Source organism: Fringilla coelebs (genome assembly GCF_963513975.1).
Source record: "Fringilla coelebs genome assembly, chromosome: 3".
NCBI classification, from domain to species: Eukaryota; Metazoa; Chordata; class Aves; order Passeriformes; family Fringillidae; genus Fringilla; species Fringilla coelebs.
The window spans coordinates 2,509,751-2,522,041 of NC_140030.1; the positions used below are offsets into that span (position 1 = coordinate 2,509,751).

General features: G+C 47.4%; 1 protein-coding gene across 2 annotated transcripts in view; it reads left to right on the top strand.

The window, feature by feature from the left end:
• The window catches only part of FZD3 (frizzled class receptor 3), a gene marked incomplete at its 3' end in the record, with an annotated part of 48,815 nt that extends 36,950 nt beyond the window's left edge, over positions 1–11,865 (top strand). For both annotated transcript variants that reach the window (XM_084201610.1, XM_084201609.1), the window contains 3 exons: positions 7,566–7,714; positions 8,611–8,844; positions 11,652–11,865. In XM_084201610.1, the coding sequence (XP_084057736.1) occupies positions 7,566–7,714; positions 8,611–8,844; positions 11,652–11,865 (597 nt within the window). The remainder of the gene's footprint in view (positions 1–7,565; positions 7,715–8,610; positions 8,845–11,651) is intronic.
• Between the last annotated feature and the right edge of the window lie 426 nt (positions 11,866–12,291).

Below are 12,291 nucleotides of genomic sequence, written 5' to 3' on the forward strand. Positions count from 1 at the left end.
ATCAGATTCCCTTTGCTCTTTCCCATTTCCAGCAAAAGCAGGGCTTAATTTGAATTTCACTGCTTTTAAAGCAATGAAACAAGATTTTAACAATAATAATAAATGTTCTTTACAGTAAATCATACCACATTTGACTAGAAAACAAACTGTGAGTGTGATCCTGGATCTCAGAGCAGTGGCAGGGATGGAAACACTTCTGAAAGTGATGCCACTCCATCAGATTCCCCTTGTTTTTCCCATTTTCAGCAAAAGCAGGGCTTAATTTGAATTTCACTGCTTTTTCTCCTGAGGGAAATACCCAATAATTGGTGGGGTTGCCCCAGAGGAGGGCACAGGTGCTGTGGTTGAGTTTTCCCCCCTCACACCCCGAGCTCATTCATTCTGCTTTCACACCTTGCAGGGGAGGGAAAAAATCAGCTGTGATTGATCATTTCAGGGGCAGTAGGGGAGAATATTCAGGAGTGAGCAGTGTGCAGCCTTGCTTCTCCCTGGGGGAAGGTGGAAATTGGTGTTTTTAACCTCCTTCCTGAGCACCTGCCCGGGAGGGAAGAGCATTCCCTGTCACTGTCACAGCTCCTGACAAATCCTCTTTGCCCAGGATTCCTCTCCTGGGCAGCCTCAGAGAAAGAGGAAAATAACCTGAGCTCATTTTCTGCTGTGTTCTGCTGCTCTGGGGTGTGCTTTGGAGATTGTTTATCCAGCAGGGGAATTGTTCTTATTTAATGACCCATCATGGTCAGGCTGTGTCCAGGAGTCAGGGGCTTTTCATCATCATCCCAGGGGGTTTCATGATCATTCCAGGGGTTTCATGATCATTCCAGGAGGTTCCATGATGATCCCAAGGGGTTCCATGATCATCCCAAGGGTTTCTATGATCATCCCAAAGGTTCCATGATCATCCCAGGGGCTTTTCATGATCATCCCAAAGGGGTTCCATGATCATCCCAAGGGTTTCATGATCATCTCAGGGGCTTTTCATGATCATTCCAGGGGGTTTCATGATCATCCCAAGGGCTTTTCATGATCATCCCAAGAGTTCCATGATCATCCCAGGGGGTTCCATGATCATCCCAAAGGGTTTCATGATCATCCCAAGGCTTTTTATGATCATCCCAAGGGGTTTCATGATCATCCCAAGGGTTTCATGATCATCCCAAGGGTTCCATGATCATCCCAAGGATTTTCATGATCATCCCAGGGGGTTCCATGATCATCCCAAGGGTTTCATGATCATCCCAAGGGGTTCATGATCATCCCAAGGGCTTTTCATGATCATCCCAAGGCTTTCATGATCATCCCAAGGGGTTCCATGATCATCCCAGGGGTTCCATGATCGCCCCAAGGGGTTCATGATCATCCCAGGGGGTTCCATGATCATCCCAAGGGGTTCCATGATGATCTCAGAGGCTTTTCATGATCATCCCAAAGGTTCCATGATCATTCCAGGGGGTTCCATGATCATCCCAAGGGTTCCATGATCATCCCAGGGGGGTTCCATGATCATCCCAGGGCTTCCATGATCATCCCAAGAGTTCCATGATCATCCCAAGGTGTTCATGATCATCCCAAGGGTTCCATGATCATCCCAAGGGGTTCATGATCATCCCAGGGGGTTCCATGGTCATCCCAAGGGTTTCCATGATCATCCCAAGGCTTTTTATGATCATCCCAAGGGTTTCCATGATCATTCCAGGGGTTCCATGATCATCCCAGGGGGTTCATGATCATCCCAGGGGGTTTCATGATCATCCCAAAGGGTTCCATGATCATCCCAAGGGGTTCATGATCATCCCAAGGGGTTCCATGATCATCCCAAGGGGTTTCCATGATCATCCCAAGGGTTTCCATGATCATCCCAAGGGTTTCCATGATCATCCCAAGGGGTTTCATGATCATCCCAAGGGTTTCATGATCATCCCAAGGGTTCCATGATCATTCCAGGGGTTCCATGATCATTCCAGGGGTTCCATGATCATCCCAAGGGGTTTCATGATCATCCCAAGGGTTCCATGATCATCCCAAGGTGTTCATGATCATCCCAGGGGTTTCATGATCATCCCAAGGGGTTCTGTGATCATCCCAAGGGGTTCCATGATCATCCCAAGGTGTTCATGATCATCCCAAGGTGTTCATGATCATCCCAAGGGGTTCCATGATCATCCCAAGGGGTTTTCATGATCATTCCAGGGGGGTTCCATGATCATCCCAAAGGTTCCATGATCATCCCAAGGGGTTCCATGATCATCCCAAAGGGTTTCATGATCATCCCAAGGGTTCCATGATCATCCCAGGGGCTTTTCATGATCATCCCAAGGGGTTCCATGATCATCCCAAGGGGTTCATGATCATCCCAAGGGCTTCCATGATCATCCCAAGGGTTTCATCATCATCCCAAGGGGTTCCATGATCATCCCAAAGGTTTCATGATCATTCCAGGGGCTTTTCATCATCATCCCAAGGGTTTCCATGATCATCCCAAGGGTTTCCATGATCATCCCAGGGGGTTCCATGATCATCCCAAGGGTTTCATGATCATCCCAGGGGTTTCATCATCATCCCAAGGTGTTCATGATCATCCCAAGGGGTTTCCATGATCATCCCAGGGGGTTCATGATCATCCCAAAGGGTTCATGATCATCCCAGGGGGTTTCATGATCATCCCAAGGGTTTTCATGATCATCCCAAGGGGTTTCCATGATCATCCCAAGGGGTTCATGATCATTCCAGGGGGTTTCATGATCATTCCAGGGGGTTCATGATCATCCCAAGGCTTTTCATGATCATCCCAAGGGTTCCATGATCATCCCAAGGTTTCCATGATCATCTCAGGGGCTTTTCATGATCATCCCAAGGGGTTCATGATCATCCCAGGGGGTTTCATGATCATCCCAAGGGTTCCATGATCATCCCAGGGGGTTCATGATCATCCCAAGGCTTTTCATGATCATCCCAAGGGTTCCATGATCATCCCAAGGGTTTCCATGATCATCTCAGGGGCTTTTCATGATCATTCCAAGGGGTTTCATGATCATCCCAAGGGTTCCATGATCATCCCAAGGGATTTTCATGATCATCCCAGGGGGTTTCATGATCATCCCAAGGTGTTCCATGACCATCCCAAGGCTTTTGATGATCATTCTTTGTTGCTTTCTGTCTGTATCCTTCCTCTATTCTTTAGTATAGTTTAGGATATTATATTATATTATATTATATTATATTATATTATATTATATTATATTATATTATATTATATTAGCCTAAATTAGCCTCCATGTTCCCTCTAAGAGCCTGGAGTCAGATTCCTCATGTCCTCCATGGCACCCAGCAAATTCCACCTTTGCTGAGGATTCCTGGATTCCCTTCTCTGCTGGGTGCAGATGGGAGGGAAGGGGCTGGCTGCAGAAATGTCTTTATTTCATTTGTGATCTCTGGGTCTGACAGAACTTGCTGGGTGAGGCCTCCTGGGATGTGTCTGAGCAGCCCAAATCCTGCATCTGCTGCTTCTCCTCAGAGCTCTGAGAGCCCAGACCTGCAGGGAAATCCTTCCCTGGCAGGGAATTCCCAGAGAATTCCTGGCTGCTCCATCCCTGGAATTAAAATAAAACTAAAATAAAAATTTAAATTAATAAAAAAGCCCCTCCAAGGATGGGATCTCATTTTTAAGGCCCAGAGGAGATCTCTGTCTGGATTTGAGCTTTCCAGTGTGAGGGGGGAATTTTGAAAGCCTTTGGTTCAGGATTATTGAGCCTCAGAGCCACTGGGAATGCCAGAGAAATGCCAGAATTAAAATGAAATGCTGCAACCCAAAAATGCCTGGCTAAAATATCCTTAAATCTCAAATTGTGCCTTCAATATTGTGCAGGTTTGGGGTTTTATTTTTTATTAATGTTGGGATTAAATGTGTGAGACAGGATTTTTTTATTTGGACTTAGATGTTTGTGAATTTTTATTTCTATTTTAGTCTCACAAACTGTGTTTTATAGTTTTTTATTTGGATAAATTAAAAATGGAGTTGTATTTCTCTCTTTATAAGGATTTTTTAAGGATAAATTGCTTAATTTATCCTTAAATCCTTTTTATTATTAATTTAATAACTAGTTGTGATTCACAATGTGGATTTATTTAATGACACAATATTATTTAACCTTATGAAGAATAAGGTGGAGAAGAAGCTTTTGTTTTAAAGCTTTTATCTTGTTTTATATATTATAAAACTTTACATTTTCTACTATGTGATATTGACACTTTTATTTAAATTACACACTCATAATTTTAATTTTATTATTCAATTTTCAAAGCCTTTTCTACAGCTTTAGGTGAAAATAAGTTTTAAATTCTCCTGAACTTCCTTTCAATTTCTTTTCCTCCTTGCACTGGTTCAGCTTTCAGGGAGGTTTCTTAAATAAATCAATATTTAATAAATAATAAACCAAATTTATTCAGGTATAATTATAAATAGAGTCAGGTAATGCTCAAAAAAAATCTGCTTTTTAACCCAGAGGTGTTTCCTTCTAATTTTAATGAGGATGGAAAGTGGCTCAGTGACTTTGTTCCCTCCAGTCAATCATTTATTGATTATCCCCTGCATCCCCTCCTCAATATTATGATCACATAAATATTTCAATATTTCAATATTTTGGGAAATATTTCAATATTTTGGCCGAGGTGCCTTGTGGGGTTTGGATATTCCAGGTGAATTCATCATTTCATGTGTGGAGAATTCAAATTGTATTTTTCACTCTTCCTAAAGAGCTGAGCACTGAAAAAATCTGAATTTTGGTGATGAACACGAGTGAGGTTTTGCCCAATTCTTTTAAACCTGCTCTCTGTCCCAGCCCCTTTGGGCTCCAACACCTGGTTTTTAACCCTTTAAACCTTAAAGAATCATTTCAAGTTTCATTTTTCTGCCATTAATTATTGGAAATGTTGTTAATTGTTACAAACCCCTGGTGTCTGCAGTGTTGTTTCACCCAGATTAACAGGAGTTTAATGGCTGCTGCTGCTCCCTCACTTTGAGGCTTCATTTGGAGAAAAATCAATTTTAACCTTTTAAAAATTAAGCTTAATTTGGAGAAAAGCCTGGACTGATGTTTAACAAAGATCAGGACGTGCTTCCCCTCCCCTGAAAGATTTGTTGGATGAGTTTATTTTCATTTTTTCTGCATGGAATTGTTTGCAGCACCCAGCAGGAGGATGTTGAGCCAGGAGTTTTTTGCTGTTGAGTGATTTATTGTCATTTCTTGGTGGAATGAAGGCAGGGAGCAGCTGAGAGCTTTAGCACTAGAGCTGCTGGTTTGTTCTTGATGAAAAAATTCAAAATTAAATTCCCTTCAGGCCAGAAGTTTTACTTGGGGAGGCTTCACCCCGTGGGCAGACATGAAATGGGAATATAAATAATTAAATAGAAAAAAATGAATGAATGTCATTAAGAAATGATGAATTTCCCCATTTATTCCACTCAGTGCCAAAGGAAATAATAATAATAGTAATAGTAATAGTAATAGTAATAGTAATAGTAATAGTAATAGTAATAATAATAATAATAATAATAATAATAATAATAATAATATCATTAGGAATATGCCCAATCCCCCTGGCACAGGACATGGTTTGAATTTGGATTTATAATTTTGGGGGAGCTGGCTCTGGGTGTTGTACCTGTGTGTGCACAGGCACAGGATCAGAGGCAGCTCTGTCACTCTGTGTCACAGGCTGGTGACACTCAGCCATTCCTGTCCCCTGTTCCTGTGTGAGGCCATCCCAAATCCTGTTCCCCAAGGATGGAATTCCCTCCTGGCTGCTGCACTGTTTCTTTCCTATTGCTTGGATTAAACCCTTTAATTTTATTTTTTTTTCCCCCACATTTTAGTCCTCAGCCATTCTTTTTCTCTCACCTTTGAGTTTTTCTAGGCCAGAGCAGGTTCCTGGTTGTTCCCTGTGAATTCCCAGAGTTCCAGTCCCTGTCTCAGCAGCTCCTGGGGTGTTTCCTTGGCTGCTCAGTCCCCTCCTTTGCTGTGGTGGCTTTCCCAGCACTGTCACCTCTGTCCCAAAGCTGCTGCTGCAGTGGCAGGATTTCCTGGGCATCTCCCCCCAGTTAAACAATTAAAAAATTAAACAGTTCAACAATTGAACCTTCAGCCACAGCAATCCTGAGCCTGCTCTGGCTCTGAGTTTATTCCTGTTGGGCTCAGGATAATTCTGCTGTTTGTCCTCTGTGTTCTCTCTTGCCCTCATCTCCTGAGAAAATAAAAATTCTCAAGGTGGTAGGAAAGTTCAGAAAGTTCAAGGGGGTTGGAAATCTCCCAAACTGTGACAAAAAGCAGGATCCTCTTGTTCAAGGCCAGCTCGTTTAGTGGCCAGGGGGAGTTTGGGATCATGGAATCACAGAGGGCTCTGGGAAGGGACCAGAACTCTTCCAGTTCCAACCTGGATCCTCCCACTGTCCCAGGCTGCTCCAAGCCCCGTCCAGCCTGGCCTTGGACCCTGCCAGGGATGCAGGGACAGCTTCAGCTGCTCTGGAATTCCAGCCCAGCCCCACAGCCAGGAATTCCTTCCCCATATCCCATCCCTGCCCCCTGGCAGTGTGCAGCCATTCCCTGTGTCCTGTCCCTCCATCCCTTGTCCCCAGTCCCTCTCCAGCTCTCCTGGAGCCCCTTTAGGCCCTGGAAGGGGCTCTGAGCCCTCCCTGGATCCTTCTCCTCCCCAGCTCTCCCAGCCTTTGTCCCAGTTCTCCCAGTTGCTGGAATTGTTGGAATTCACCCAGATGCTCACAGAGGATTTCTCCCCACCACGAGTTTGTTCCTTCCCTCCACAGCTTGGTGGCCCCTTCCAGGCTTGCTCTGGAAAGTTCTCCCTCCTTGAAGGTTCAGGTCATCAATTCCAGAAAGCCCCTGGGTGTTTGTTTTGCTGATACCCTACGGACCTTCCTGGAAGGAAAATCTTTGTGTTCTTCTCCAAGCATGAAAACATTTGGAAAATTGATCTTGTGAGGGTTTTCAGGCTGGGCTGATCTCCCTGAAGACAGAAAGTTTGGCTGGGTGGATAGGAAGCAGGCACTTGTACCTGGCCAGAGCCTTGAATTCCCGAGGGAGGGAGGGGGACAGGAAACCCTCCCAGAAGGAAGGATCACTGCTGACCATCCATGAAGCTCCCACTGGCATTTTTCCCAAGGGCAGCCACAGCACCTGCTCCTGTCTAGGTTAATCCCATCAAAGCAAGGACTCTCTCTGATTTGCAGACTAGAAAATATTTCAGGATTATTCAGGGCACGGACAAAAGAGCAGAAATACAAATGAAGGGCAGGACCTCCCAGCAGCTGAGCCTTTTGTCTGAGGCAGCCCTGGCCCTGCAGAGCTCTGGTCATGCTCCAGGGAGCCAGGGAACAAAGGAGCCCTGGCCATGTTTGCTTTGGCTCAGGGCAGGGGGATGATTTCAGTGTGTTCAGAGCCAGTGGTGAGCCAGGCTGGGTTCTAGAACCTTCCTTCTCTCTCTTTCTCTCTCCCCAGGTCACTCAGATGCCAGGCTGGGTGCTAGAACCTTCCCTTTCTCTCTTTCTCTCTCCCCAGGTGACTCAGATGAGCCGTCCAGACCTGATTTTGTTCCTCATGAAGTACCTGATGGCCTTGGTGGTTGGGATCCCCTCGGTGTTCTGGGTTGGAAGCAAGAAAACCTGTTTTGAGTGGGCCAGCTTCTTCCACGGGCGCAGGAAAAAGGAGTGAGTGTGAATTTTTTACAGATAAACCCTTCCCTCATTGCCCTGGGAGGGAGTTTGGGCTGGGTTTTCATGGAGGCAAAGGCAGGGATGGATGGAAAAGTCACTATTCAGAACAGAGCCAGGAAGGACAAGACAGGAAACAGCTCAAAAAATTCCTTCTTTCTCCCTAAATATTTGTTTCCAGAATCAAATCTACATTTGTTGATCTTCAAAATGGTTTTAACAAGAATTAAGTGTCAAATTAACACTTCAGCTACTCTGCCTCTTACTGAGAGGTGGAATGGAAACTTTTTATTTATGAATGTGCATCTAGCCAACTGAATCAGAGCTTTAAATTGGAATTAAATGCAGGCTCCTCTCACCTGGTTGCAGTTGAAAGCATTTGTCTCTGCTTTTAATCTTCCTTATGCATTGGTGCTGAAGAGCAGCTTGGTGAAGTGACAATAAGAACTTCTTGGAGCTTCTGTAAGGTTGACATTAATTTAGATTAAGGTTGGAGAGGCAATTTTTGTGATTTTGTGGTAGGCGTGGGTAGGTACTTTCCTAATAAATATTTCTGATTTGCAGACTAGAAAATATTTCAGGAGTATTCAGGGCACGGCCAAAAGAGCAGAAATTCCTCATAAATATTGTCCTGTAAGGTGTTTTAAAACAGAAAGCTTTTGGTGACTCCTCCATCCTTCGATGACTTTTGCTCCATCCTTCAAGGATCCAACTGAGCTAAAATAAACAGATGAGGGGCTGAAATAACCGCACGGGGAGATGCTTCAAAACCGGGCAAACAGGGACATTATCATGTAAATGACGCTCTTGTGGGCCGAGCCCCGCTGCCTGTTGTGTTTGCAGAGCTGCGATCGCGCTAATTAACGCTAATTAACGCTAATTGCTCCGCTCAGAGTCGTCAACGAGAGCCGCCAAGTGCTGCAGGAGCCGGACTTCGCGCAGTCGCTGCTGCGGGACCCCAACACTCCCATCATCCGCAAGTCCCGCGGCACCTCCACGCAGGGCACCTCCACGCACGCCTCGTCCACGCAGCTGGCCGTGCTGGACGAGCAGAGGAGCAAGGCCGGCAGCGTGCACAGCAAAGTCAGCAGCTACCACGGCAGCCTGCACCGCTCGCGGGACGGACGGTACGGACAGACAGACAGACAGACAGCGGGGTGTGGCCGGGAGGGCGGGAGCGGCCCCTGAGATGGGAAAGGGAAAAATCCTCCTGGTTTAGGGCAAAGGGTCCCTGGGTGGTGCAGATGAATAATGAGGAGCATCAGGGCAGGTTGGGGAGACAGTTCTGCAGGGAAGCTCCAGTGAGCTGGAGATGCAGCCATTTCCCTCTCCTGGATTCCAGATCTTTAGGGAATAACAGACATAAACCTCTTAGCTGGTGTGCTGGCAGTGCCTGTCACTGATGAGCTGATTAAAATGGAGTGGAAAAGGTTAAATTTGCCCCCCCAAAGGTAGCCCAGGAGCTGCAGGTGATGGAGAGGAGATGCTCCTTGCTGGCTTTGCTCTTCCCTGTCTGACCAGACCTGGGAGAAATCCTCCCAAGGGGCCCCTCCAGAGAGCAAACCCACACAGCCCCTACCCCAGCCAGTTTGGGAAGGGTTCCTGGAGAGAAGGGGAAAGAACCTGTTTGTTTAACAGCACAGCACCCCCAGCACACAAAATGAACAATACTGGGTGACAGCACTCTGAAAACATGACAAATTCAGAAAGTCTCTGTGGGGTGGTCACTCTGGTATCATCCCTGCAGCCACAGGGTGCAAACTCTGGGTGTTCCCAGGGCCCATCCAGAGCAGGCTGGAGTGGTTCCAAAACAGGGAAAGGAAAAACAGTCCAGGGAAAAATTCTGCTTAGCTAAACTAACTAATGAGCAGAAGCAAAAGGCAAGAGCAAAGCAAAAAGCAAAGGCAGCACTGTGTACTGCCCTGTCTGTGTGTCCCACCAGCTGGGGGGAGCAGCTGATGACAAAACCAAGACAAAACCTTCACTCTTCAGAGCCAGTCCTGAAGGCACAGAACATCATATCCAGCATAAAGAGCGCACACAAATGGGGATACAAGCATCCTAACATCACCCTAGGACACCTCCCCAGAAATTATTATAATTTTGAAATTAAAGGGCTTTCAGGCAAAGATATGGGAGCAGGAATAGCAGTTCTTTACTAGGAAAATTAAAAAAAAAACCAAAAAACAGACCAACAATGCAGTAATACAAAACAACAGTGAGAGAGTGAAAATCCAGCCTGACACCCTGGGGGTCAGGGTGTGTGGTATTTGCAGGGTCCCCTGTTGTGGGGAGGAAAGATGAATCTGACTCCATGTTCTTAGAAGGCTTATATTATATTATATTATATTATATTATATTATATTATATTATATTATATTATATTATATTATATCTATACTAAAGAATAGAGGAAGGATATTTACAGAAGATTTAACAAGATATTAATGAAAAACCCGTGACTTCCAGAGTCCTGACACAGCTGGACCAGGATTGGTCATTAAGTCAAAATGATTCACATCAAACAATGACCTGTTGGTAAACAATGTCCAAACCAATTTCCAAAGCAGCAAAACACAGGAGAAGCAATCAGATAATTCTTGTTTTCATTTTTCTCTGAGGCTTCTCAGCTTCCCAGGAGAAGAAATCCTGGCCAAGGGATTTTTCAGTGACCCAGGCTGGTGGCACAGCCCCATCCCATGGGGGCTCAGCCCTCCTGCAGTGCCAGCTGTGGTTCTGCTGGAGCAGGGTCCTGCACAAGGGGGGAGTTTTCCTCTGAAGGCCCAGTGCAAATGGCCTGGTCTTCCTCTGGGAATGCAGTGGGAAGGGGCTGCTCCTCTGGGAATGCAGGGCAGGAGAAAGCTGCTCCTCTGGGAATGCAGTGGGAAGGGGCTGCTCCTCTGGGAATGCAGTGGGCAAAGGCTGCCCTGGTGTTCCAAATCTCAGATTGTATCCAGGTAGGAATGCTTGGCTCCTCCCCTGGGTGCAGCATCTTCCCATGGGATGATGGAGTTTGATCAGCCCTGCAGGGACACTCACTGGCCATGGACAGCAGAGATCTGCTGGAGGGAGGATTGGGGCTGTGGGAGAGATAAAGAGAACTGCCCAATGAACAGAAGATAACTGCCTCACCTCCAACAGAATAGACACTTATCTTGCAATCCAGGATAGCTCCTCCAAAAATTCAGGGCACTATGGATGGTTTAGGAAGGGAGCTTAAAGGTTATTTTGTTCCACCTCCCTGGGACACCTTCCACTGTCCCAGGCTGCTCCAAGCCCTGTCCAGCCTGTCCTCAGACAATTCCAGACTGGGGATTCTCTGGGCAGACCTTGTGCAGAGGATTGGCCAGACCCTTTCCAGCCGGACACGTGGCCAGAATTCTGCTAAAATTGGATGTTCTGGGGCATCTCCTCTCTCTGTGTCAGTGTCTGGACTGGAAAGACAAAAAATGCCATGATATTTTCAGCGTGTGTGCTGGTCTTGGTGGATTAATTCCACAGCAGGGCTGCATCCCGTGCTGGTTTTCAGGCACGGGAGTGATCTGTGTTCCACCGTGCAGGAAAACAGACCTGCCCCACGGTCAGCTCAGCACTTCCCTGGCTGCTTTTGTCCGTGTGTCAGTCGGTTTTGTGTCTGTCAATACTCCTGGCCCTGCCGAAGTAAACAAGGGCACAGGTTCCCCGCTCTGTGGCTTTGAGTTGGGGTGGAGCTAAGGTTTCCAGGGTAATTAATCACCGAGCGTTTCACTCCCCTAATTACCAACACGGGCCGGCGCTGGAGCGAACCGAGCGAGCGGCGCTGTGCGAGGAGCTGAACGCTTTGCCCGGGGCTCGGGAGCCCGAGCTGAGCCGGGAGTGCCTTCCCTCCCTGGGGCTGTGTTGACATTCCTCCAGCAGCTCGCTGATCATCGCTGATCATGTTCCCCTCCCTTAGGTACACTCCCTGCAGCTACCGGGGCGTGGAGGAACGACTACCTCACGGCAGCATGTCGCGACTGACCGACCACTCGCGGCACAGCAGCTGCCACCGGCTGAACGAGCAGTCGCGACACAGCAGCGTCAGGGACCTCAGCAGCAACCCAATGACACACATCACGCACGGCACCAGCATGAACCGCGTCATCGAGGAGGATGGCACCAGCGCCTGAGGCCACCCGGGGCCGCTCTGCCTCAGCCGGGTGACAACGCTCAGAGTCATCCTCAGCCTCCCGGGCCGGCTTCTCTGCGTGGGACCCGCCTCGAGTCACTGAGTTAAAAGCTGGTTGTGTGCTCTGAACCTCTCTGTAGGTAATTATTTATTTGATAACTGTTCCTCGTCGGACACGACTGCTGAATTTCTTATTCTCTGTGGAAAACAATCTCCTCCTTCCTTCTCTCCCCCTCCCTGTGTCCCTCCTTCCGTGGGCTCCGCGGGTCGGGAGGCGTCCCCCCGCAGTCTCGCTGTCGGGGTGGTGCTGGGAGCTGTTCCGGTGAGACTCCAGGGAACTCTTGATGGGTGAAGGAATCCCCCGTGCGCCTCCCGGCCGGGGACACGCCCAGCGCTGCCGAGGGACCTTTGGTGACACTGGAAACGC